This window comes from Calliphora vicina, chromosome 4, assembly GCF_958450345.1.
Source record: "Calliphora vicina chromosome 4, idCalVici1.1, whole genome shotgun sequence".
NCBI classification, from domain to species: Eukaryota; Metazoa; Arthropoda; class Insecta; order Diptera; family Calliphoridae; genus Calliphora; species Calliphora vicina.
Genome location: NC_088783.1, coordinates 3,313,354 through 3,337,315, shown reverse-complemented (window position 1 = coordinate 3,337,315; position 23,962 = coordinate 3,313,354). Strand labels below are relative to the sequence as shown.

At 28.1% G+C, this 23,962-nt stretch overlaps 1 protein-coding gene across 9 annotated transcripts in view; it reads right to left on the bottom strand.

Annotated features, from left to right (window-relative positions):
* shaker (Potassium voltage-gated channel protein Shaker) overlaps positions 1–23,962 on the bottom strand; it is a 338,010-nt gene that overhangs the window by 36,653 nt on the left and 277,395 nt on the right. For all 9 annotated transcript variants that reach the window (XM_065507662.1, XM_065507663.1, XM_065507665.1 and 6 more), the window contains 7 exons: positions 10,986–11,109; positions 9,302–9,470; positions 8,865–8,961; positions 7,100–7,295; positions 3,636–3,757; positions 3,278–3,431; positions 2,728–2,899 (listed from right to left, as the gene is read on the bottom strand). In XM_065507662.1, coding sequence (XP_065363734.1) covers positions 2,728–2,899; positions 3,278–3,431; positions 3,636–3,757; positions 7,100–7,295; positions 8,865–8,961; positions 9,302–9,470; positions 10,986–11,109 — 1,034 coding nt within the window. The remainder of the gene's footprint in view (positions 1–2,727; positions 2,900–3,277; positions 3,432–3,635; positions 3,758–7,099; positions 7,296–8,864; positions 8,962–9,301; positions 9,471–10,985; positions 11,110–23,962) is intronic.

Below are 23,962 nucleotides of genomic sequence, written 5' to 3'. Positions count from 1 at the left end.
TTATCGATCGATTGAACAGTTTTTATGCTCTCCTTAAAAATTTTAAAATTCCACTTAAGTTGTTTTGTCAAAAGTCCACAGATATATTAAATAGAATAGATAAGTACGAGTATATATTAATATATAATGTATAGTATTTATTGTATGTATGAATAAACAACAACTAAGCTACATACACTACTAAAATCATATGATTTTTTTACAGAAATAAAAAAAAATAAATTAATTTAATTTATTTAAATAAACACTGTTAAGATTAATTGTTAGTATTCTACGAAAGAATATTTTCTCGAAAAAGTTAAGTGGAAATGATTAAGTTTTTTTTTTTTTAAAAATGTATTCTAATAAATAGTTATTTTTTTGGTTTTATATAAATTATATAAATTTCAAATATACTACAACTAAGCTCTAATTGTAAAATTATTAACAAATATTTAGTAAGATTGTGCATTTAGTTAATTACAGATAAAATATTAATTACTATAAAACATATGAGTATAAATAACTATTGTAGTAATATAAATGATGATTTCATCTTTTATAAAGTACAATAAAATTTAACTAAAAATCTAAAAGCATTAAGCTTCAAATTAATAAATATTGAACAAAACAACGATTAATTAAGTTAATTAATTAGTAATTTAAACTCAAAATTTATAGGTTACAATAAATAATAAAAATAAACACATTTTAATATAAATTGCTTTTGTTAATTACTTTAAAATTAACTTCAACAAGTATTACTATTATAAGGCACGCAACATTTACAATTCGAAATTAAACAATTTCGTTTAATTAGCTTATGTTACAAATTGGTTTTGGACAATTTTAAATTTGAACAGAATGGATATAATTTTAATTGTTCAATTTAACTGAAAATGTTTAGATTTCTTTACTTATGTAATTTTAAAAATAAATTTTAATAATTAAACAAGCCATTTGCAATTTCCATTTAAATTTGTTTAATTAAAATTATAAACGACTGTTTATGTTTAAACATTTTTACTTTGTCAAAGTATATCTCGAGTAATAGACTAAAATTCGAGTAAATTTTAAAGGAATATCATTAGGTTTTCATTAAATTTTTGTTTAAGACAAAAATAGTAGACACCAATTAAAAAATAAACTATTTGTTGCAGCGTTTTTAATTTTTATTTTTTTTTTTTGTAATTTAGTATGTCTCACAATAAATTTTGTCATGGGTTGGTTAGTTTCTGGGAAATTATTCAAAAATAGTTTATTACATACAATACTTAAATGTAAATTAAAATATGGGCTACTTGTATATACCCATAATAGTTGGGAAGATCAGCCAATAGAATTAATTTAAGATTATAATGAAAAAAATTTTAATAATTTTCAAAAAAATTCCAATAAAATTTTTAGATAAATTTAGTTACGATGGCAGTATACGAGTATTTTATGAACATTCATGGGTAATTCCCGAAGAACCTGTGTACGACACCTATTGGAACCATCTTTATTTAATACTTTTCGCGCTGTGAAAAGAAGTCGGATGCAGCTATTTTTTTTGAATTATCTTCAAAATTGTAAGTCGGTTCAGAAAGTTACAAACATCAGCAAAAACGCTTTATGACGCACCCCCCAGATGGGTAGAGATGTGACTTGATATCTTTTATATTGTCAGATTTTACTCGTATACTTTATTTAGTTTAAGCTTGGTATTTTTGTATAATTGATTGAAAATGAACACGTTCATTTAAACTTGAATTAGTTCCCAAAAAAAACCAACCTTAGATAATCTTACTGTGCACCTAACTAAAACTATTTAAACACATACAAATATACCTACAGTTTTTGTTATAAAATACATACACCCTACTCTATATAAAAAACAAAAATATTGCAATTTGTTAAATACTTAAACCACTCCACTTTGTTTTTTGCATCTAGTTTTTTTATTTAGTTGTTTTTTTTTTGCTCGTAAATTATTTGATTTCAAGGTACAGTACAAATAATATTCACACTTAGATAATTTTATATTTCGTTATTTGTTACAGTTTAAAGAAAAAATAAACTAAATTAAAAAAAGCAGTAAAATACATATTTTTCTTTCATCTTCATTGAGTTTAATCTTTTTTTTTCTTGTAAATAATTACGAAAAGCGTAGGAAGGGAGGAAGTTAAAAGTAAATGAAAAGATATACATAAAATTGTTTGAAAGAACAGAAAAAAATGATACTCAATCAAGTGCAATTCATTTTGTTAACTTTCGAATGTTAAACAAATAGAAGCCCTAAATAAAAATTATTGATAACATTTTTGATATGTAGTATCTTTTTAATTAAGCTAACACAATCTTCTAGAGCCCATTGTTATAATTGTAAATATAGTGTAATAAAAAGGAAAACAACAATAAATAAATAAGTAGATGTAGAAGGTGTTTAGTAAAGCCACAAACCCTCATTTGTTGTAGTGGTTTGAAAATTGACTAGGCTGAGTTAAGAGAGAGGGAGAGTTTGTTGTTGTGTTTAATTTGTTTCTTTGTTTAATAATTGTGTTGTAGTAAATACATAAGTAGTTGTGGTTGGTGTATGTATGTAAGTATTTTTGTTTTTTTTTTTATTATTATTATATTATTATTTTTCTTTAATAAATATTGTAGGTAGTTGTTATTAGAGAGTGGGGAATAAGCATAATAATGATTGAGTCGTCTTGTGTGGTTGTAATAAATGTTTGTTTTGTTTTTGTTTTATAAGAAACTTACCTATAAATAAGAAAAATATAAGTAAACCTAATTCCCGCATAGAGGCTTTCAGAGTTCGTCCTAAAATTTGTAAACCCTTCGAATGCCTAGATAACTTAAATATTCGAAATACTCGAACTAATCGTATCACTCGTAATATTGCCAAGGACATAGCCTGATTCGATGACTTGTCCTAGAAATTACAATTTAATAACGTATTTTACAACAATTATAAATAATTATGTTCATAATAATAATAATTAAATACATGGTAAAGGAAAATAATAAAAAAATAAATAAATTTAATTAGAAAACAGAAACTGATAATAACGAGCATTTTAAATAGTTTAATTCAAAATCAATAATAATAATAATAATCAACATGTTTTGTCAGAGTATCAGTATGTTTTTTTGTCTTAATCTTTTGTTTTTTTTTTGTTTTGTTTTCTTTTCGAAACATTTACATACAGTTAGCAGTTCTTTTGTTGTTTTGCTGTTGTGGTTATTTCATTACACAGAAAATAGAATTACACGCACACAGACGCATAAGCACGCACACGAATAAACATACCTGTGGACTGACTGGCGCTTTTGGAAGATTCAATGTGTCTTCCTCCTCGGCTACAACAGTACCCAATGTTATGAAATAAGGAATGATGGCGATTATGTCAATAACATTCATGACATCCCTGCAGAAATGTAATTTGTTCGGACATGCGAGGAACCTAATCATCGATCGCGAACGCACACACAATCACAAGAAATAATAACACAATATTAAAAGAGATAAGATATTTATTACTAACATGATCATTATTACTAAGTACATATTTAGTACAAGAGCGAACGATATGTATGTTTATGGAGAAAGACACACAGAGAGAGATAGAGAAATATAGATACAGATGATGGTGTAAATTCACACTTACCTAACAGTGAGTTCAAATGTAAACCAAATAATACATAACGTTTCTATAAGGAAGAAAGGATCTGTGATGTCAGGCACCTCATCTTCCTCGATTTTTGTGCCATTTGTAGTTGTGTTGAACACCTGAAAAATTTAATACAAGCTTAATAAAAAAATGCAGTTCAAAAGTATATGGTTTATGACTACTTTGTGACCAGGAAGGGGTAGGCGTGTAAGGGTAGGGCTTATAGCTAAATCTAGCTTTCTGAATAAAACATTAAAAAGGTTATATTAGCATAACTTATGCCGGGGAAAACTTCTGTGAAAGACGCTTCTTTATATTTTTATTCATTTAATCCAAGAGAAACATATAGAAAATTTTGAATTTTTAATAGAAAATTACAACATTTGTCGAAGTCGACTGTTTAGCACTACAATAAATAAATTAATAAAAATCATAAAAAAATAAAGCCAAATTACAGAGAAATAAATGTAGAAATGATGTACTAACTCAATACAAAAATCAAACAATCAGGTTTACCAGATTTTGGACTTCTCTTGCACTCTTTTATATTCCAATTAAAATGAAATAAAAAATAATTTAAACGCCATGAGAATTTTCTAGATCAATAATACAATCATCAATCACATTCTTAATTAATTGGAAGACTCAATTTACACTCATAGAAAAATGTTTCATTAATTTCAACAAAATCTGTAAATTTAACTGAATTGCAAATAATCAACATTATTAAAACTGTAAAAATACCTTGCCAAATAAAATAGATTTTGCGTTAGTTTTAATTGACCTTTTTATATAAATATTTTTTTTTTTTTAACGAATTCTCTAAGTTTAATATAGTTTTCAATATAGTTTTTATCTATGAGTGCAAAAAGTTAGCAAAATAATTTTTGCTAAAACACCAGTTATAGTGAATTTGTTTTTAGAAATGTTTGAAATTTTTAGTTTTTTTAGCCTAAATAGTGGGTAAACTGAGCGAGAATATCAGCCTATACATATCGATACGTAATATATTTCTGTATATAATTTATTTATCAGATACATTAACTCGTATTAATTTTATTTATAATAGCATATTTACTATTTGGTATTGTTTTTGTTGTCATTTTCGCTACAATTTAGCGATTTACTTAAACAATTCAAGACAAAAAATCGCAAATGTTATGTTTATGAGCAAAAACACAAATTTATTGATAATTTGTTTACGACAATCTTTAACACATTATTCTAACGTTAGCTAAGCTTTACGAACATCGAAATGGTAACTCCAATTAATCGGTCGAGTTTATGCTGTTTTTTTTTTTGTTTTTCGCCGTGGTGTAATATTTGTTGTGTTTTCAATCTTTTTTCCAGCTAAACTTTCCATTACCAAGTTATTAGTTAAAATGCAAAATTCTGGCATTTCACTACTTACACAACATCATTATCACGGTGATATCATTGAAGGCAAGTGCTTTCCACAATCGCTTATAAATAAACTATTACTGTAATATAACTAAAACTTGTTACAAATAATGAATGGATACTGATAGACACAGAGAAAAAATATGGTTTTACATGTTTACCATAACCAGTCAACATTTTTCCAATATTTGTTTAACAATATTATGGTCACTGTAATTATGTATATGATTGCTGTAACCATAATATGTTTATGTTAACATTCACATGATTGTAGTAATTAAATATATGTTTGTGGCAACCATTTATCTGAGAACAACATATTATGATGTAATGATTCCCCATGAACATGATTGCCATAAACATATATTTATTTACTATTGATTGGTACAGTGATGTGAATGGGAACCTAAACATATTATGGTTACAGCAATCATATAAATAATTACAGTGAACACAATATTGTAAAAAAAAATCTTGTACAAATTTTGAAAAGATTATGATAAGCACGTACAACTATATTTTCTCTCTGGGTGTAGCTAGGTCTCCCGCTATCTGTAAAAACAAAATGTGATCACATTTGTAGTAGTCCTTGAAGTGTATGATACTCAATAAGTATTTTCGAACGAAAATATAAGTTAATTGTTGTGAAAGAATTGAGTATTTATTAGGGTATTCAATTAACCGTATTTCTGATTTAATCGGTTAATCGAGCAAATAATTAATCGAGGTTTAGATTTAATCGGTTAATAATCGATTAATTTTAAATTATTCGATTAACCGAATAATCGATAGTAAGGCATGATAAAGAATATCCAATTTCTCTGTAAATTTTTTAGTTTTTTGTAAGCATTTAATATCCTCCATCATACCATGTGAGTACTTTTTGCATTTTTTTAGATTTTGAATACTTTAATTAAGCTGTGATAAAAGACTCGTTTCAGTAATGTCTTCAGTTTCGCCTATTACCATATTGTTCTCTGACTTATTAGGACAAAGTTCATCATAGAACATTCTAGAAAAAAGAGTAATTTTGCAAATTTTTTAGTGTCAGTTTTCGTACTATGTTTCAAAAAACTATTGCTAGAAGGGATTGTTTACGAGTTGAGAAATAAATTGTGTGTTTAAAACTATATTTCTATATAAAGTTAAAAAAAACAAATTTCGGTTAATCGGTTAATCGACACAAATTAATCGGTTTATTTGTTATTAAAATTAACCGATCGATTGAATACCCCAGTATTTATACTTATACTTGAACAATTTGCTTACCAGTTACCAAGCAAAGTTAGTTTTCTACTAGGGTTGTCAATTGTTCTCGTTTTATTTTAATAAAAATACATATTTTTTTATTATACGAGTGATTGATACTTTTTTAAAATTTTCTCAATTATTTGAAATTTAATAAAATCAGAAATGTTTTTTAAAAATTTGTTTGTTAACAAAGAATAGAAATACGAAATTATTTCATGAAATAATTGTTGATTGAAAAAATGAATTTATTTTAATAAAAATTATATTTTTTCCCCGATTATTCAAATGACAACCCTAATTTCTACTAAATAACTATAAATAGTTACTAGATATATATTGATCGTTTCGAATGGTTCTGTACCGAATTCCTTTCTTTTCGATTAAATGAATAAAACATATATCAGTATGTTAATGGTAATTTGCAGAGAATAGAAAATTTATTGCATGTGAAAACAAAAGATACAAGCAGTTTAGAGAATATGAAAACAAAATGAAATTAAATAAATAATTTTCAATTCGACTCTAAATCATTTGGTAAATGTGATTGTCTACAACTGGAGTTAACAAAAATTATTTTTGACAATTCAGAATTTTTCGAAATAGATTCGCCCGTATGTCCGTCCGTATAGCGAATCTAGTTTGAAAAACTCCAAACTCACGTGCCACATTAAGAGAGTGAATGAAACAAGTTGAGATTCATTTTTTGTTTTGTTCAAAATTGTTAACTGAATCTTAGAGGGTTTAGGAGATTTTTATAAAAGATACAAATACATAAATAAAAGTGTAACATGTGTGAAGTGTAAACTTACCTTATAATGCTTAAATTCGGGTAATGTTTCTAGACAAAATATAACAATTGATAGCAATATAACAAATACACTAATTATGGCTACAACTCTGGCGGCTTGTGAACTTTCTGGATACTCAAAAAGTAACCAGACTTTTCTTTGATTTTCATTATCCGGTAAAGGCCTTTCCTCTTCCTTAATAAAGCCTTCATCCTCTCTATAGAAATGTGAAAGAGTAAAAATTAAGAGAAGAAAGAAAACATATAAACATTTTATAAAAATTACACAATTTAAAGGGCAGAGAGAGAGAGTAGGGTGTAAATTTCAATGAACAACAATTTCAAACGAAATGACATTTAAAAATTATACATATTCAAAATTACAACATTTTACATAGTGTTACATTGTTAGTGTGCTTGTTGTTGTTGTTGTTATTATTGTTGTTGGTATTGAAGATGCTGTGGTGGTAGTTATTTATTTTTAAATTGATTTTGTATGTGTGGGTTACTGTTAGTTAACATTTAAGTCCTTCACACAATAAACATCCAGTTTGTCATGCATTTTCATACATATTTCACTATCTATCTGTTAGTGTGTGTTTTTTTTGTTTTTTTTTTTTGTTGATGACTTTATTAGTATTGTTGCTTTTAGCTCCAGTGAATAGTGTTTGTAGCTGTAGTGAAATGTTGTCTAATCTTTAGAATGTTCACAAAAATGCTCAATAGTTAATCTTGTTATCCTTTCGCACAAAATGGTGGCTGGCTGCTCGATCTTATTCTAAACACCAAACATCCAAAATAGGCGTGCGCATGTAAGCCCAGTTTATGATCGATTCTAATTGTGTATGTTCTGTGTTGGTGGGTGGGTGGCTGAGTGTATGGTTGGGTACTTGAAACCACGGGCCGGCCACAGTAGCCCCCCCTTTTGCCGTATAAACAAAATTTTAAGCTGGTGGTCAAGTGAATTAATGCCTAAATACTATTATACACAACATCTACGTGTGTTTGTAAGTATGTTTGTACGTAAGTATAATTTTAATTTGTGCCATGAGCCATATTCAATAATTATAACAACAATTGTAATAAAAAAAAATTAAATAACAATAACAATAAACCAATTAAATTGAATTTGGAATGTTTGAGTGTTTCTTTTGTGTATTTCAATGTGTAAAGACCATAACAACAATTGCAATTAATACAACAGCTACTAAACATAAAAAATACATATTTATATTCAACAAACACAAACAGAAATAAATAAATAAGTAAAATTCTCAAACAGTAGAGTGCAATACAAAAGCCAAAAATGTTTAATCGATAAGAGGCAAGACAATTATTTAATTATGTACAAGTGAAATAATTTCCTCAATTCTACCAGGTAAATTGCACTCCACTGTGTTGATGCACTAAAATATATCTAGTATAGTAAATAATAATAAACAAATGCACCACATATTATTCAAAATTAAGCATTTACTTTAACTAAATTTACTTTGCAATTGATGTTTGTTTTGATAATAAATTATTTCATTGATTAATTATCATTTACAACATCATCATCATCATCATCATCATATACATTGTATTTAGATATGTAGATATGTATTGGTATTGTGGAAACCAATTAGTGTTTAAATTTTGAATAATTTTGAACAATTTTGTTTTAATTAAAGTGGTCTGTTTGTTGTATGCTTGTTTTGTTTGTATTGCAAGTAACCCAACTGAACAGTAGTAAGTAGTAACGGTAAACAGTAACAGTAACGGTAGTTTGTGTCGATGAAGCTTACCTGAATTTATTAATTGCTTGATCACCTAATTCATAAAATTTTATTTCTTCACTAAATACGTCTAAAGGGACATTGACCGGTCTCCGTAGTCGGCCACCTAAAATTCAATTGCATTTTTTATTTTTTTTTTTTCGAAAAAACGGTAGAGAAGAATGAAACAACAAAATAAAGCGAAATGAAAAAAAAAAAATATTTGAAAATTGAGAAAAAAATAAAAAAAAGAAATGAACAAAATAATTGTTTGTAATATAAAATAAATCGAAATAAATATTCATATAAAAGGAAAAAAAGAAAATTTGTTATTGATTAGTAAAGTTAAATATAATAAGGAGTTATTTTATTACTTAAATCTAGGTACGTACGAATGTACATATGACGAGGTTAATTAGTTTAGTTTGTAAATTAAAATCTTAAATTTCATTTCAATTGCTACTCACCACTTTGATAATAGTATAAAATAGCATCGAAGCTCGGTCGACTACGGTCAAAAAAATATTCATTTCTTAGCGGGTCAAAGTACCGTAATCTCCGAGCTGGATCCCCTAGTAACGTGTCTGGGAATTGATTTAACGTTCTTAATTGTGTTTCAAACCTTAACCCGCTTACCTACAATTAAACAAGAAAAAAAAAACATGATAGAAAAATTTTACATTTTATAACTGTAATTTAATGATAGATAAATCTATCGTAGAATTGTCATTATAGACTTGTTAACATTTAACTCTATTAACTAGTTTTATTTTTTTTTTTTTAAGTTTCGGTATTGGTATTCAACCTGTTCCGAAATCGAATATTCGATCACACTCTGATCGTACTTTGAAATTTGTTGTCCCTAATTACACTGTCAAACAAATTGAACCTTTTTGATTGGAGCATAATAGCAACCCTATAATTCTGAAAGGGCATGAGGGTTGAGTAGATAATTTTTGTAGAATAAACTGAATTTGAATTTTTTTCTAAATTTTTTTTACATTTTTGTCGATTTTTTTTTAAAAAATGTTAGACCCGAGGTGGCGTGTAATATTGCTAGTTAAGCGTAAAGAATTTTATTTCGCACTTTGGTTTCTTTGCTGACCCCCACTGAAATTTTCGTAGAATATTGTAATCCTTAAATGTAGATTTTGAAAAGACTTTTTTTGATTCTCTAGAAAAAAGGGTCAAATTGATCCCTAAAGAGAGGAGATAGAGGGTTAAGATCTTTCACAAAAATTATCCCCATAAAATTTCACAATATAAATCTGACAATAAGAATTATCTCAGACATTAACTTACAGTTAGTATAATGCTCCTTTAGGTCAAAAAACTAAAACTTTGACCCACTGTAAAAAAAATTCAGACCAGCATGTCTATAAGTTTATTCTACAAAAATAGATAGAATAGAGCTGAACCCTCATGCCCTTTCAGAATTATAGGGCCGCTATTCTGTTCCAAAAAGGCTTTTGAACGGTGCTATTGCTTCTAATAGACGGGTTGAATACGGAGAACTAATTACAAGTAGATACGAGCTATAATTTCATACTGGGATTTAATCACCGTGAATGAAAAATCACTGGTAACAATTCATAGTTATATGAGTTCATACCCACACTGTGTATCAAATAAAATGTTAAGTAAAATATCAGTTCGCTCAATAGGGCAATGAACTTTTGCGAACGTGTATGGCACATTAACTTCAGCGATTATTTATAAATTAGCTAAACGAGAAGAAAAACTGTCAAATAAGCTATTTAAACGTACAAACACATTGGAAGCATTGAGATAAATGCATGATATAAACATATATACTGGCATTAGAGAGTTCAACAAAGTGTGAAAAACAAAGTATGTACGTACATTAGGGTGACCCCAACAAAATGTTATGGATGTTTCTAACTAAAATAAAAAATGAGTTTATTCTAACACCCCGTCTATAGCTGATACATTTTTATCATGATAAATATTTGTCAAATATAGACAGGGGGTAAGATTTCGCCAAATTTTTGTCCTGGCCTTAGTATTTTTAAGGTTTTCGTGTAAGTTTAAAAATATTCGAACTTTGAAAATATCGGCTTTTCTTCGCAGTTTCCTTCCGACTCTATTATAGTTAATATTGTATTTTATTTGTATCTTTTGTATACTTACATTTATAACAACTCTTTCACAAAAATCATGATCATGAGGAATGGGTTCAAAGTGTTGTGGCCCGCCACCATAGCCATGACCAGCCCCCCCTTCTTCGTCTTGACTGCTCAATTTGGGTAAAGACCTGTAAAAATATAAAATAAATAATTAAATTTAATACATTTATGGCTATAATATATATAATTTGAAATTAAAAAAAAAACATAAAAAAGTCAATTCATTCTGCATTAAAATTCATGTTGCCAAAAAGTGTTTTTTTGTTGTTTGTGTCTGCATCATGATAAAAAAGATACTTACTATGCAAACAAAAATGATTTTTTTTGGCTCGGTTACAAGTTGTTAAAGTTCACACTATAATCCGAATCAATTTGGCAAATAATAAACCAAACATACACATTTAAACACTTAAGCAATACGAGCAGAGGAGGTTCAACAATATCACTTTATTCGTTTATTGAATAAATTAAACTTTTTGGGAAAATAAATGGTTTTGTTTACAAGTGTTTTTTTGTTTACTTGCGGTAAATGATGTTTATTACAATCAATTAGTTTTGTAAAAGAATTGATTTTATTAAGTATTTGACCAAGCAATTTAAAACGAAATAAAATTGTTTGTTTTAAGTTAAAAATATTTGCATTACATTTAAATTTACCAATATGTATTTAAATTTGAAATCATATCTCAGCCATTTGTGGACCGATTTCTCGAAAGCATGTATGATAGAATTATTGAAGATTTGGATCCAGAAGATATCTATTACAAACGGAATGAAAAACTTATATATACCCTTCTCACAAAGGTGAAGGGTAGAAATATAATTGGACTCTATTCAGCCTTATCGTGTAAAGATTTGTAAAGAATTAATAGTGGAATAAGCTAACGTAAATTAAGCTATTACAAACAACTTTTTGAAAAAATAAATAAATGTTCAGTTTTGCACATTTTATAAAATAATTTAAAAATTATAGTTGAATGACTTGAAATGTCTCCCTTTTTGTGAATAACATCCTTAATACGTCGAGGCATACTATCTACAAGCATTCTACAATGAGAACTATTAATCTCATCCTAAGTCTTACCTATTTCATTTCATCTCAAAGTTTCATTATTCTTTAGTTTTTAATCGTGGAGCACTATATATCGGGGGAAATAAAGTAATATTTATTTTCCATTTTTTCCCCTTTTTTATATTAGAAGCTTCTGGTTTTTGATGGGCCTGTGCTGCCCACTCCATAACATTAATCTTTTGGTTTGCAGCCATCCAGTTTCGTCATCCATTATGTAGAAGGTATATTTTTTGTATAAAATTTGACATCAATTTCTTTGTCGCATGTCAAATTTCATTAAAATCGGACCAACCGTTTAAAAGTTACAGATTTATTTCCCTCTTTATTTCTCTGACATGCTTTACAATGGTAACTTGGTAAAAAAAAAAATCAAATAATCTTGGGTTAAAAGTTTTAATGAAAAACGTGTGTTAATTTTTTTTCGTTCTCAGTCCTTACTTATTATTTGGCTGAAAAACTAGTTATTTTTGTTCACGATTTGAAGAAATTCATGAGTCTGACTTACAACTGTACTTACCATCAAAACAAAATTGCCTTGTTCGGGAATCGAATTAGGCGTGTTCAATTGTTGTCAGTGTTTGAATATCTAGCTGCTTACTCACTACCCCATATACGATTATAAATGGCTTTAACATAATAATATAAATATTATAATATGAAAAAAGTTAATGGCTTCGATGAAAAATATTATTGACATTTAGTTTTTCAGTCAAATACACTAGAAAGCTGACTACTCTACTAAATAATGAGCTGGAGAACGACCACTTGCTATAAACTAATCTATGTTGTCAGTACCGAAATTCAAAACAAAGCAGTTTGGACAGTTTAGTTTAATGTTTTCCGCAACTCCAGTTTTGTATCAAATATAATTTTTGATATCAGCATTAAACTTGTTTATTTTTTGTCTCATGTAATCATAAATTTCATTTCCAGGCTTCCACGGTCCAGGATTATTAGCATTTTTACAAAGAATAATGCTATATTATTTAATAGATCTCCACACAGATTAATTTTTTCAAAGACAATTTCACATTTTTAATGTTTACCATTGTATATTTTAAATAATATTTAATAAATATTATATTATGATTTATGAGATATGAGATATGAGGAAAAAACCAGGAAAACCTCGATTTTTGACCTATATCTGGATTATATAGAAAATATGGATATCTAATGATAGATATTTCAAAGACCTTTGCAATGACGTATATAAAACCATAGTAAGTTGGACCTACAATGGGTCAAAATCGGAAAAAATATTTTTTAACCCGATTTTATTTTTTTCAACAAAACTTTTTTTTCGATAAATATAAAAAAAATTAAAAAAACAAAAAAAAAATTTCTAAATTTAAAAAAAAAAATTAAAAAAACAATTCGAAATTTTTTTTTCGAAAAAATAAAAAAACTGCAAAGAAATTAATTTTGTTTACCTAAAAATATTAAAAAATTTTATTTTGAAGTATAATTTAGTGAAGGGTATATAAGATTCGGCACAGCCGAATATAGCTCTCTTACTTCTTTTATTTTGTATTTATTTACAGTATGAGTAAACGTTTCCCTACATAAATATGAAAGCAGGAGCTCTGAGACTCTCGATGTTAGTTTTTTTTTTAACAAATTTGCAATTTTAATTTAAAGTTGTAAATGAACTTAAATATATTTAAATTATTTTTATATATAAAAATAATTTAGTCATAACGAACTAAATAGCTGGAATATGACTGAAGTGAAATGCGACTTCAACTAAAGATAAATTGAGTGTGAGAGAACTATCGTGTTTTAACAATAACTTAATACCCTATAACAATAAGAAAGTAATGCAATCTACAATGATGGAACATAAACTGCATATAAATATGGAGACAATTGAAAAACAACGATAGAATTTATCATAAATACTAAGTCAAGTATATAAATATTTATAGAGAGTAACTATGTACCTATATGTTAATTTGAAATGACGTCAGCAGTCAATATATAGTACATTCATATACACCGATATATAAACATACAAATGTTTATACCGCAACTTTTATTTTACTAACGTCGTCAATTATATATACAACTGGTGTGTAATTTCAATGAAATCGATATAATGATCATTTAAAAAGTTCATTGAATTCTCTAAGTTTAAATAGCTACATATAGACACATTCACAACATAGATACATAAACTGCACTCAACATTGCAGTCGTCGCTGTTGTGGTCGTTCTCTTTGCATTTTTTACATAGATGCTATAGAAGTAGAAGAAGACTTTTAACAAGGGTAAACTATTAATAGCAACCTGTATGTATGTTATTTTTATATATTTTACCGCTATGTACTCGACAACCTTCTAGTACATACATTTATGTAGTTACACGATAGGCAGAGATGAACGTTGCTATATACTCGTACCTATACATACATACATACATGCTATTATGTATATACAATACATGGAATTTATATTTACATAGTTAGTTCATATATACCTACATATGTATGTATGAGCATCCTAACTACTAATGACCAACCACCCTCTAATAAGCAGTGGTTCTCTGTAGCCCAGTCATACTAATAGATGAATGTAAAACATTTCAGTTTATTAATTATTAACTGCCTGTTTCTTTATTTCAAACGAAAAATTTCTTTAGAAACTGTGTATGAATTTAGCTATGTATATGATGTTTTGCGCTCGAAATACAGAAACAGACACGAAATAAATATGAACATATTTTTAGGTACCGCTTCACACATACACAGTCACACTCCCAGTCTATCTCTTTACTGGGAATGTTCACTTCCGTTTGGTTTGTGGTAGAAAAAAATGTCATCAATTCCATTTGCATTCAACTTCATTGAAATTGGGTCAAATGCTTTTACTCACATTCAAAAATTTAATATAAAAAACACATCATGAACGAACATCCTCATCCTCGTCATAAACGTGCTCTTTTTTTAATGTTTTTAGTTCGTTCTCTTTTAGTTCTCTTATTTGCCTTGTTATTTCTTTAACATGTTGTTGTGACGTCATTAAACATTATGCCGCATATAAAGTACAGGTAGGTACACATACTCGTAAATGCATAAGTATGCAAATCATAACAATACATACACACATTTATATATATACATTTATGTGAGTAAAACATACATACATATTATATTTACGTATATATGTAATTAAATGAGTAGTGACCCATATAATAAATATTTGTATGAATTTCGTTTTACATTTTTAATTCATTTAAATAACTAAATATTTTACACAATACACATCCAAATTACATTTGGCCTAACGCAATTCAGCCTCTGTCACTATGGAATGTTTTATGTGATTTCCCTCCCAAGATTCCTGGAAAATTTAAAACTTTAATTAACAGAGGAATTTGTACAGGATTTGTAAATTACAATGAAAAATTTAGCTATAATTTAAATCAAAACTAATCACTTTAATAAGAAATCAAATTTGAAGAAGCTTTAAACGGGATGCGAATTGCGTTTTCTGACAACGTTTTTTTAGATTAATGTGCATAAAATTTCCATACAAAATTAATAATTTTTTTGAATAATTTAAATTATTTTAAAATTCCTTAAATATTATTTTGTTAATACATTTGTTATTTAGAAAATTGTTTATTAATTTTATTTGTACACATAGTATGTTATTTAAACTGTTTTATGGAGATATTATATGAAAAAAAAACAACAAAACCTACAGTTTTGTTTTTTGTTTATTTGATTGAAATTATTATTGCAACTTACACAAAATATTATTTTTATAGTTCAAATCAATAGTGATTAATTTATGAATCTTTTCCTGAAACCCATTCATTAAGTTTTTTATTGAGCTTTATGTAACTTTGTTCGTACACGTTGTCCATCTCCGTTTAAAATCTACCACACTTTTGGACACCTTTTTTGTGCTCTTCAATTCTCTTTTAACAAGAGCCCAATATCTGTCAACAGGCCTTAGCTCCAGGCAGTTTGGAGGATTTGCCTCTTTGATACAAATATCACATTATTGTTCTCGTACCACTGAAGTGACTGGATGCCAAATCAGGCCAAAAATAAGTGAACAAATTAGGAAGTCTTACGAATGGAAGCATCCTCTTTTGCAAAGATTCCTTGATGTAAATTTCGGTATTTATAGAGCCCTTTGTAACAAATGTCTGGCCCGAATGTATTCAGATACTGAAAAAACAAATCTTGGAAGTGGAAACATTTTTGCCTTTGGACTACCTGCAAGTCAAGCCTGTGTGGTGCCCAAACACATATCATCAAAGCTTTGGTCGTGTTGGTAAAAGAGCGAAGAATAAAAACAACAACAACTCCACAACTGATTTGATTTTGTTCTCTGAGATGAAAACAAAGCAACAAACACATGATCATTATAAGAAGACACATAAGTAGCTTATAGTGTATGTGTATCAAAGTAACGTCAGCAGAATTTTCTTGCCCTATTACGCGTGCTAGGGAATTGTGATATTGGGCGACACTGCTTTAAAGGAACGTTTAAAAAATATTTAAAAAATGTTTGGCCATACCAAGAACTTTTTGGGACAATTTTCTGCTTTTGGATCCTTAACTTTTCCACAATATTCCCTCAAGCATCATATAAAAATAATGACCCGGATCCAGAACATACGTTTCGTCATCCATTATGCAGCAGGTATATTTTTTTGTAGAGTAAGATCGGATAATATGGTATAGGCGGGTAATGTGATATAGCTATTTTCTCTAAAACTAAGAGCATAGGAGTAACGGTACCAAGCTTAAGAGTTTTATGCTCTCAGAAAATTAACATTGGGTGAGTGTGCTTAATTTTTGCAGGTCATGGAAATAGTCAGTTCTAAAAAATCAGCGTGATGTTGTGGTAGACTTTTTTTGTGATTTGTTAAATTTTTTTTCTAAAATCAAGTGTTTTAAACTTCATGAATTTAATTTTAAAGTCAAATGGGAATATTTTGCTATTGAAGAACATATGTAACAATATATCGTATTTAGTGTATATGTTTAATTTTATAATAATTTCATTAAACCACGTGGTCGGCTAATGTGATATAGCTAAAGAATTTCAAATAAATAATATGTCAAAAAAAGGTGAAGTATGAAAATGGACAGCGGAAGATTTGAATAAAGCTATCTGAGCTATTAGAAACAACGAGATGGACATTATTTTCGCAACAGTCATTCAATGTCTCCTACGAAGCGAAGAATGTATTGAGGAGCTTCTGTTAAGCTTCTGGTCAGCCGCCAACTTTAACCGCATCTATTGAAAATAATTTAAATAAAACGCAAATGGTTTAGTATACAATATTAAAAGATCATGGTGAACCACATTATCCGCCAATTTTTTCAATGGCTTGTTTATGGGTTTTTCTCTTTTTCGCAAATTTCTCGGAAACTGGAACTTAAAAGACTTTTTTACTTTCATGGATGTAAACCTAACACTTGCAGTAGAACACCAGCTGAGAACTGTTCGAATCGAATTACGATTCCAAAAATTATAGTCAAATAAAAAATAGGTATACCACATTACCCGAACATACTCTATAAAATATGACTTAAATTTCAGTCCTTTAAATTTTTAGCACAATAGCAGAAACTTTTTGAGCCTTGTATGTTTTTAAACCTGCATTAGCTTTAACTTTTCGTACCAAAGTTTTGAGCTAACCTGACTGCTTTCGTACCGGATGTGCTTTCTATTTATTGGCTTTAGAAACATCAGGACCATTCCTTCCATCTGAACCAGATTTTCTGTCAACGGACAAGTTCTCCCGATACTGTTTAATAACATTATAATCAATTTTTGACTTCAGACTTTTGATTGTTTGGCCAGCTTTTTGTAGGACCAAGTTGAGGTTTGTTGAAAATATTTAATAATGGTAGTACGCGCTTTTTTCTCGTCTCCCATTTTAATCAGATTAAACATAAAAAACCAAATAATACTTGGGTTAAAAGTTTAAGGAAAAACTTGTGTTAAGGTTTTTTCGATCTCACTCCGAAAATATTTCCCACTGATGTCATTTAGCTCATTTTATAGTAAGTAACTCACAAATTAAAACTAAAAAACTTACATTTGACATAAATTTATAGTATACATCACCTTTATCTCACTGTATTTATGCATTTCGAATAAAAACAATTTAAATATAATTTTGTTCAAGTATTTGTTTGTTGAGCAACCATAAATATGAGTGATTTTATAAAAGCCACACTACTAACCACTGCGATCATGTAGTAGAGTTTTACACAAATTTAAAGTTAAATGAATGAAATTATTATCATATTTTTTACAAATAATTGAATAAATAAATAAGTAAGCAATCACCATGCTCAACATCAACGCCACAAATTCATGGCATAGAAATTCATCTGTGAAAGAGCAAACAAACACAACTTCACATAAATACAAATTTATGCATGTCAACTAAAGTGGTGGTAGTATGTAGTTATTTCTATGTATGCATTCGTGTTTGTGTGTGAACATGTAAAATAATCCATCATCCATATACTAGATACGTAGATGCATACATACATACATAATATAATATACCATGTTGATGAGTGAACAAAATATTGTTCAAAGCTCAGGGTTAAGAGAGATGTATGCCAAGGTTTTTTTTTTTTTTGATTTTTTGTTGTATCATAAAATATCATTAAATAATTTATAATTTGTTGTTTTTTGTTTGTCCTGATATAAATACATTCATACTCTACTCTGTTCCAAACTGTTCTGGGCTATTCACTACCACACATACTTGTTTAATTTACAAATTGGTATACAGTATCAAGTCTCTAAGGATACATTCTCATTGGCCAATTGATGACCACCGAATTCTTTTCTATCCATATTTTATGGCCCTTAATAGTTGATAGTTGGTAGCTGTGGTTGGTTTTGTTGCTTTTGTTTGTAGTTTGCAGTTTATGGTATTGGACATTTAGTAACCAAAGGGCTGAGAAGCATTTATATGAAAGTGAATATGTTTAAATTTTATTTGGTCATAATGAAGCAAGTAAATGTGTAAGTCAGCATTCTTTACTGCATATTTATGAGCTTGATGCTGGAACAATTAAATTATTTGATCCCAGAACTAGGCAATAAATTTACAATTTAATGATAAGCCTTAAATTATGTACGAAAAAGTAATAAACAAATAAAAAACAACGTCATAGCATAATGAACTTTTTAATAAATTGCTTCAACTAAAACAATTGGAACTACAAATATTTAAATTACACTACAATATACATAAACATTTATGGAAAGGATTATTCATGTAAATACATATACATATGTATATTTTATATTATCTTGAAAGGCTAATCACAAATGGCAAACATTTTTAAATTGTACGGTGGTCCGTCTTCGAAATATTTCCTCCATAAATTTTCATATTATGAATGTGAAATTTGATAGAGACACAATGATAGCCTGGTATTGAATTTATTTCTTAGGACAACATCGTAGAGTCCAAAAGTTTAAATGAGCAAACAAAATGTTTGAAGTTTGCACAACAATCACAAATATATTGGCTTGAGGTCTTGAGAGTTCAAAAAAAACTAAAGTTCAAAAAAAGTAAAGTTAAAAAACATTTTTTTTGATAGATATCGAACTCGCATCCCACTAAGCGACCAAATAGGTCCTCAAGGAAAATATCTAAGCTTTATTTTAAGAAAAAAAGGGCCCATTTTGAAAAAAAAAAATCAAAAAAGTTTTTGATTTCGGAAAAAAATATTAAAATTTTTTTTATTTTTTTTTAAATATTTTTTTCCGAAAGATTGTAAACTATTTGGGACACATTTTGCTAAGAACAATAGGTAATAAATTACATGGATGAGAAAAATCACAAAGTTGGTTCACTTGACGTGAAATCCCCAATATATATTACAATGACTCACTGAATAAAGTTACTAGGTTTCCAAATCGGGAAACACTTTCCGGGATTTCCCCCGAAAATTTCCATTCTAGCGACTAAAAGTTAGTTGACACCAACCAATTGAATTTCTTCTGCCTCAACAGAAAAATACGATCATTATGACTGACTCATTCGATTAGAAATAAATACGGTTATAAAATCAAAAAAGTTTTCTGTGTGTTATAAAAAAAAATAGTTTTCTAGTAGGTTGTAGAAATAGTAAGTAAGATTGTAGAAATATGTAGGAGACATCTTATGATGTTTTTCGGAAGTATTTTTTTTATTATCACGCTCATTAGACCCAACATATTTTGCACCCAGAGAAAAAATGTTTAATGTAATCATTTTAACATTGTTACAAGTTTCTTGATAATATTATAGTCACAGTAACTATTTACATGATTGTGGTAACCATTTCATGGTTAATTTATGAGTCACATGATTGTATATGTACTTATTACAGTAAACAAATCTATGTTTTTGACAACCATTTTTATGAATCATTATATCATAATATGTTGTTCTCAGATTATGATATCCATAAGCCGAGAGCAACATAATATGGTAAGGCCACAACTATATTTTTTCTCTGCATGCGGAAAACAGTATAAAACAGTTATAAAACCTAAAAATATTCGATTTATTTATTATATTTTTTAAAAATTTGGTTCAATTCTCTAAATTAAAAAAGTTTTTTTTTTCAAAAATCCTTGCTTTAGTAATTAAAGCTAATTTATTGCAGTATGAATCGTTTAAAGCTAATTTATCGTCATGAATATTCGTAATAATTTATGTATGTGTACAATAGGGTGGTCATAAATTTGCACTTTTAAAATTTTCGATGATTTCAAGGTCTAAAACTGAAATTTGAGCACAATAATGATTAGAGATTGTACATCGGAATTAAGAAAAATCCAATTAAAAATTGTTTTTGTATTTAATTCATCCATAGATTTTTAAATATAAAAAAATGTCAGACATCGTTATAACTTTATGCCACAAAAAACTACCAAATTTTACATTTTCGAAATTTTTTTAAACGAAATTTTAGAAAATAAAAAAAATCATTTTCGATTATATTAAATGCTAAATGAGGTTTAAAAATTTAAATATTTTTTTCTTGGTGGAGCGTGGAGACCGATTTCAAATTAACGAATTTCGTGGAAATTTACTTAAAATAAATTTCGTAACCTATTTTCTAATATTTATTTTCAGATTATTTCTTTGGGCTGCTAATTTATGTTCTTGTAATGATTTTGCTAAAATTGTCTGCACTTGGTATTTAGATAACAGAGAATAATTTTAGACCTTGGGACCACTGAAAATCGAAAAAGTCTAAAATAGATGTCACCCTAGTGCACACGTATGAATGTATGTATGCTTACATACATATTATGTATGCGTTTAAAACCAAAGATTGAAAAAAAAATACGGTTGCAATGCATCACACTTCACCATTAAATCCCACTGATTATATTTAATGCTTAGTTTAAACACAACCATCAACCCATATTTGTAAATATATGAGCACTTGAGTGAATTCAAACCTTCAGATGTTTTCACTGTAACGTGGTATTTTTCAGTTTGAAAATTAGATACATCTTTTTAAAATCATCATAGTTTATCAACATATAAAATGATGCATTTAAGAATATCAGAATATCTGTGCTGGCGATTTGGCTGTAACTGTATTTTTACAGAAAACTGCACTAATACAGAATCTTGTTTGTGACGTCATGTCGGTTTAATATTTTTCTTTGTTTGAAAAATCATCATACTCAGTCATACTCATCCCAATCTACATCAGCACTTGCACACAAGTCATAGATACGAGTATATTCCATGCAGTCAGTAACTTTTATTCTTCCACAGGTACGACTTTATTTATTTAAGTCTCCAGGGAAATTTATAAATAAAAAGTAGATGTTTTTTTAGTGTCTTTTGGTTTAAATGATTTTTCATAACCCACATTAAATCATTTACACTAGAAGTAATTGTAAAGAGTAGCATAAATATTACATATTCAAACTTATATGTAAACTCATTGATGTATGAGTTCCATATGTACCCGCATAATTGTTGTATGCTTAGTAGGGTATTCATTCGACTAATGATCGTTCGATTAATCGAATAATTTCTTACGAATAATTATTCGAACAATTTAAAAATGGCCATTTTCGAATAACGAATAATTCGAACAATTTTATGTAGAATAATCGAATAAAACGAATAAATGTTCATATATATTTAAATTTATTAAATTGCCTAAAATTTTTCATAATTTCAAATTTAAATAAGTAATAATGACTCACAAAAATTTAAACAATACAATAAAGACAAAGGGACTTTCTATCACTGTAGATGAGCTCCTTCTATGAATATATAAATATTACTGCAAGAAGTTACAATTCTAAAAACAAATCTTTCAAAATTTTCCACTTAGGACTTGAACCAATGAAAATAAAAGGTAAGGAATAAAATATTTGTTATTTAGCTGGCGAAATATTAGAAGAATCACAATTAATAATCAAAATTTTAAATTATATTAAAGTGGATTTGAATGTGATGGAGATTGTGATTTTGAAACGGTCGTCGAAAGTGATATTCAGAATGACATCTATAATGATTACATTGAAATAGATGAAGGCCATGATCTTAAAATATATGTATACTAGTTTATCGCCCCGGCTTCGCCCGGTAGCATTTACTAATGTTAGTTCTTCAAATTTCTCCAAACCACGCACACAGGCTGGTGTGCGTGGTTTGGGAGCTTTTTTATTACAGTTGACTGGACTCACAAAAAAAAGAATTTCCGAATTTTACCCGGAATTTTTGAATTTCGAATCAAACAAAAAAAAATCAGCAAAATCGCTCCAGCCGTTCTCACGTGATGACATTACATACATGGACCATTTCATTTTTATATATATAGATAGATAAGTGATGTTATTAACCGCGTACGTAAGTGTTGCAAAATATTTAATAAATTGAATGATAAACACAAATATTGCAGACTAACGTTTTGTTGCAAGAAAAGCATGGAGTTCGTCTTATACATGATATTTAACATCTTTATCTAACATGGCACAGTGGTTTAGAAACTTTTTTTTTGGAGATATTATTACAAAATTTCACATGGTTAGAGCTGAGGTGTTTTTGAGTTGAACTACATTTGTTCAGCTTCCTAGGGGAAATACCGTCCAGTTTGTGCCCCCTCAAAGTTGGTCATCTCGGGTCTCAAAATTTTTAAAAAAATCCCCAAAAATTCATTTATGATCCGAATGAGCTGAAATGCAATATATGAAAAAACGTTCAAATTTTTCAAAGGCGGCAATGTTTGTGGAGCTTCTGAGTAGTAGATATATGCTTTTTATATAAGTATTTGATATTGGTAAAAACCTTAGGACTTGTAGATTCATATTTTAATAAAATTAAAGAATTTAATTAATTTTTTGAACGTCATTTACCTTAAAAACTAAAAAAATTATAATATGGTGATTTTCCATGTTAAAGATATCATAACAAAAATGGGAACTAATTTAGATCCAAATGTCCTTAAAGTAATGACATTATAATTTTTGACATTTTTTATTTTCAAATACCGAAATTCCTAAAACGGGGAAAATGTGTTCCAAAAACTGAGTTTTTTTAGAAAAGTGCCTACTGTGACGCTATTTACCGTGTCATAGTAAAACAACTTTCTAAGTATTTAAACAACATATAGGGTTATACAAATACGGAACTTTTTCGAGGATCGGTGCTTTACCTTTTTAGAATTTTTTACTGAAACCTAAATATATTTTTAAAAATGGCCAAGTTTGGATAGGTCTGGGGGATACTGTGTCCGCTTAAGTGAGCCCAATTTTACTTTACATGCTTTTGCATTAAGTTTTCTTTCCGGAACATATAAAAATTGTATATAGTCCCAAAGAAAATTTGTTTCTACAAAAGAAAAAATATAGGGACTTTTTTAGGAAAAATCGTAAAAAATTAGGCCCAT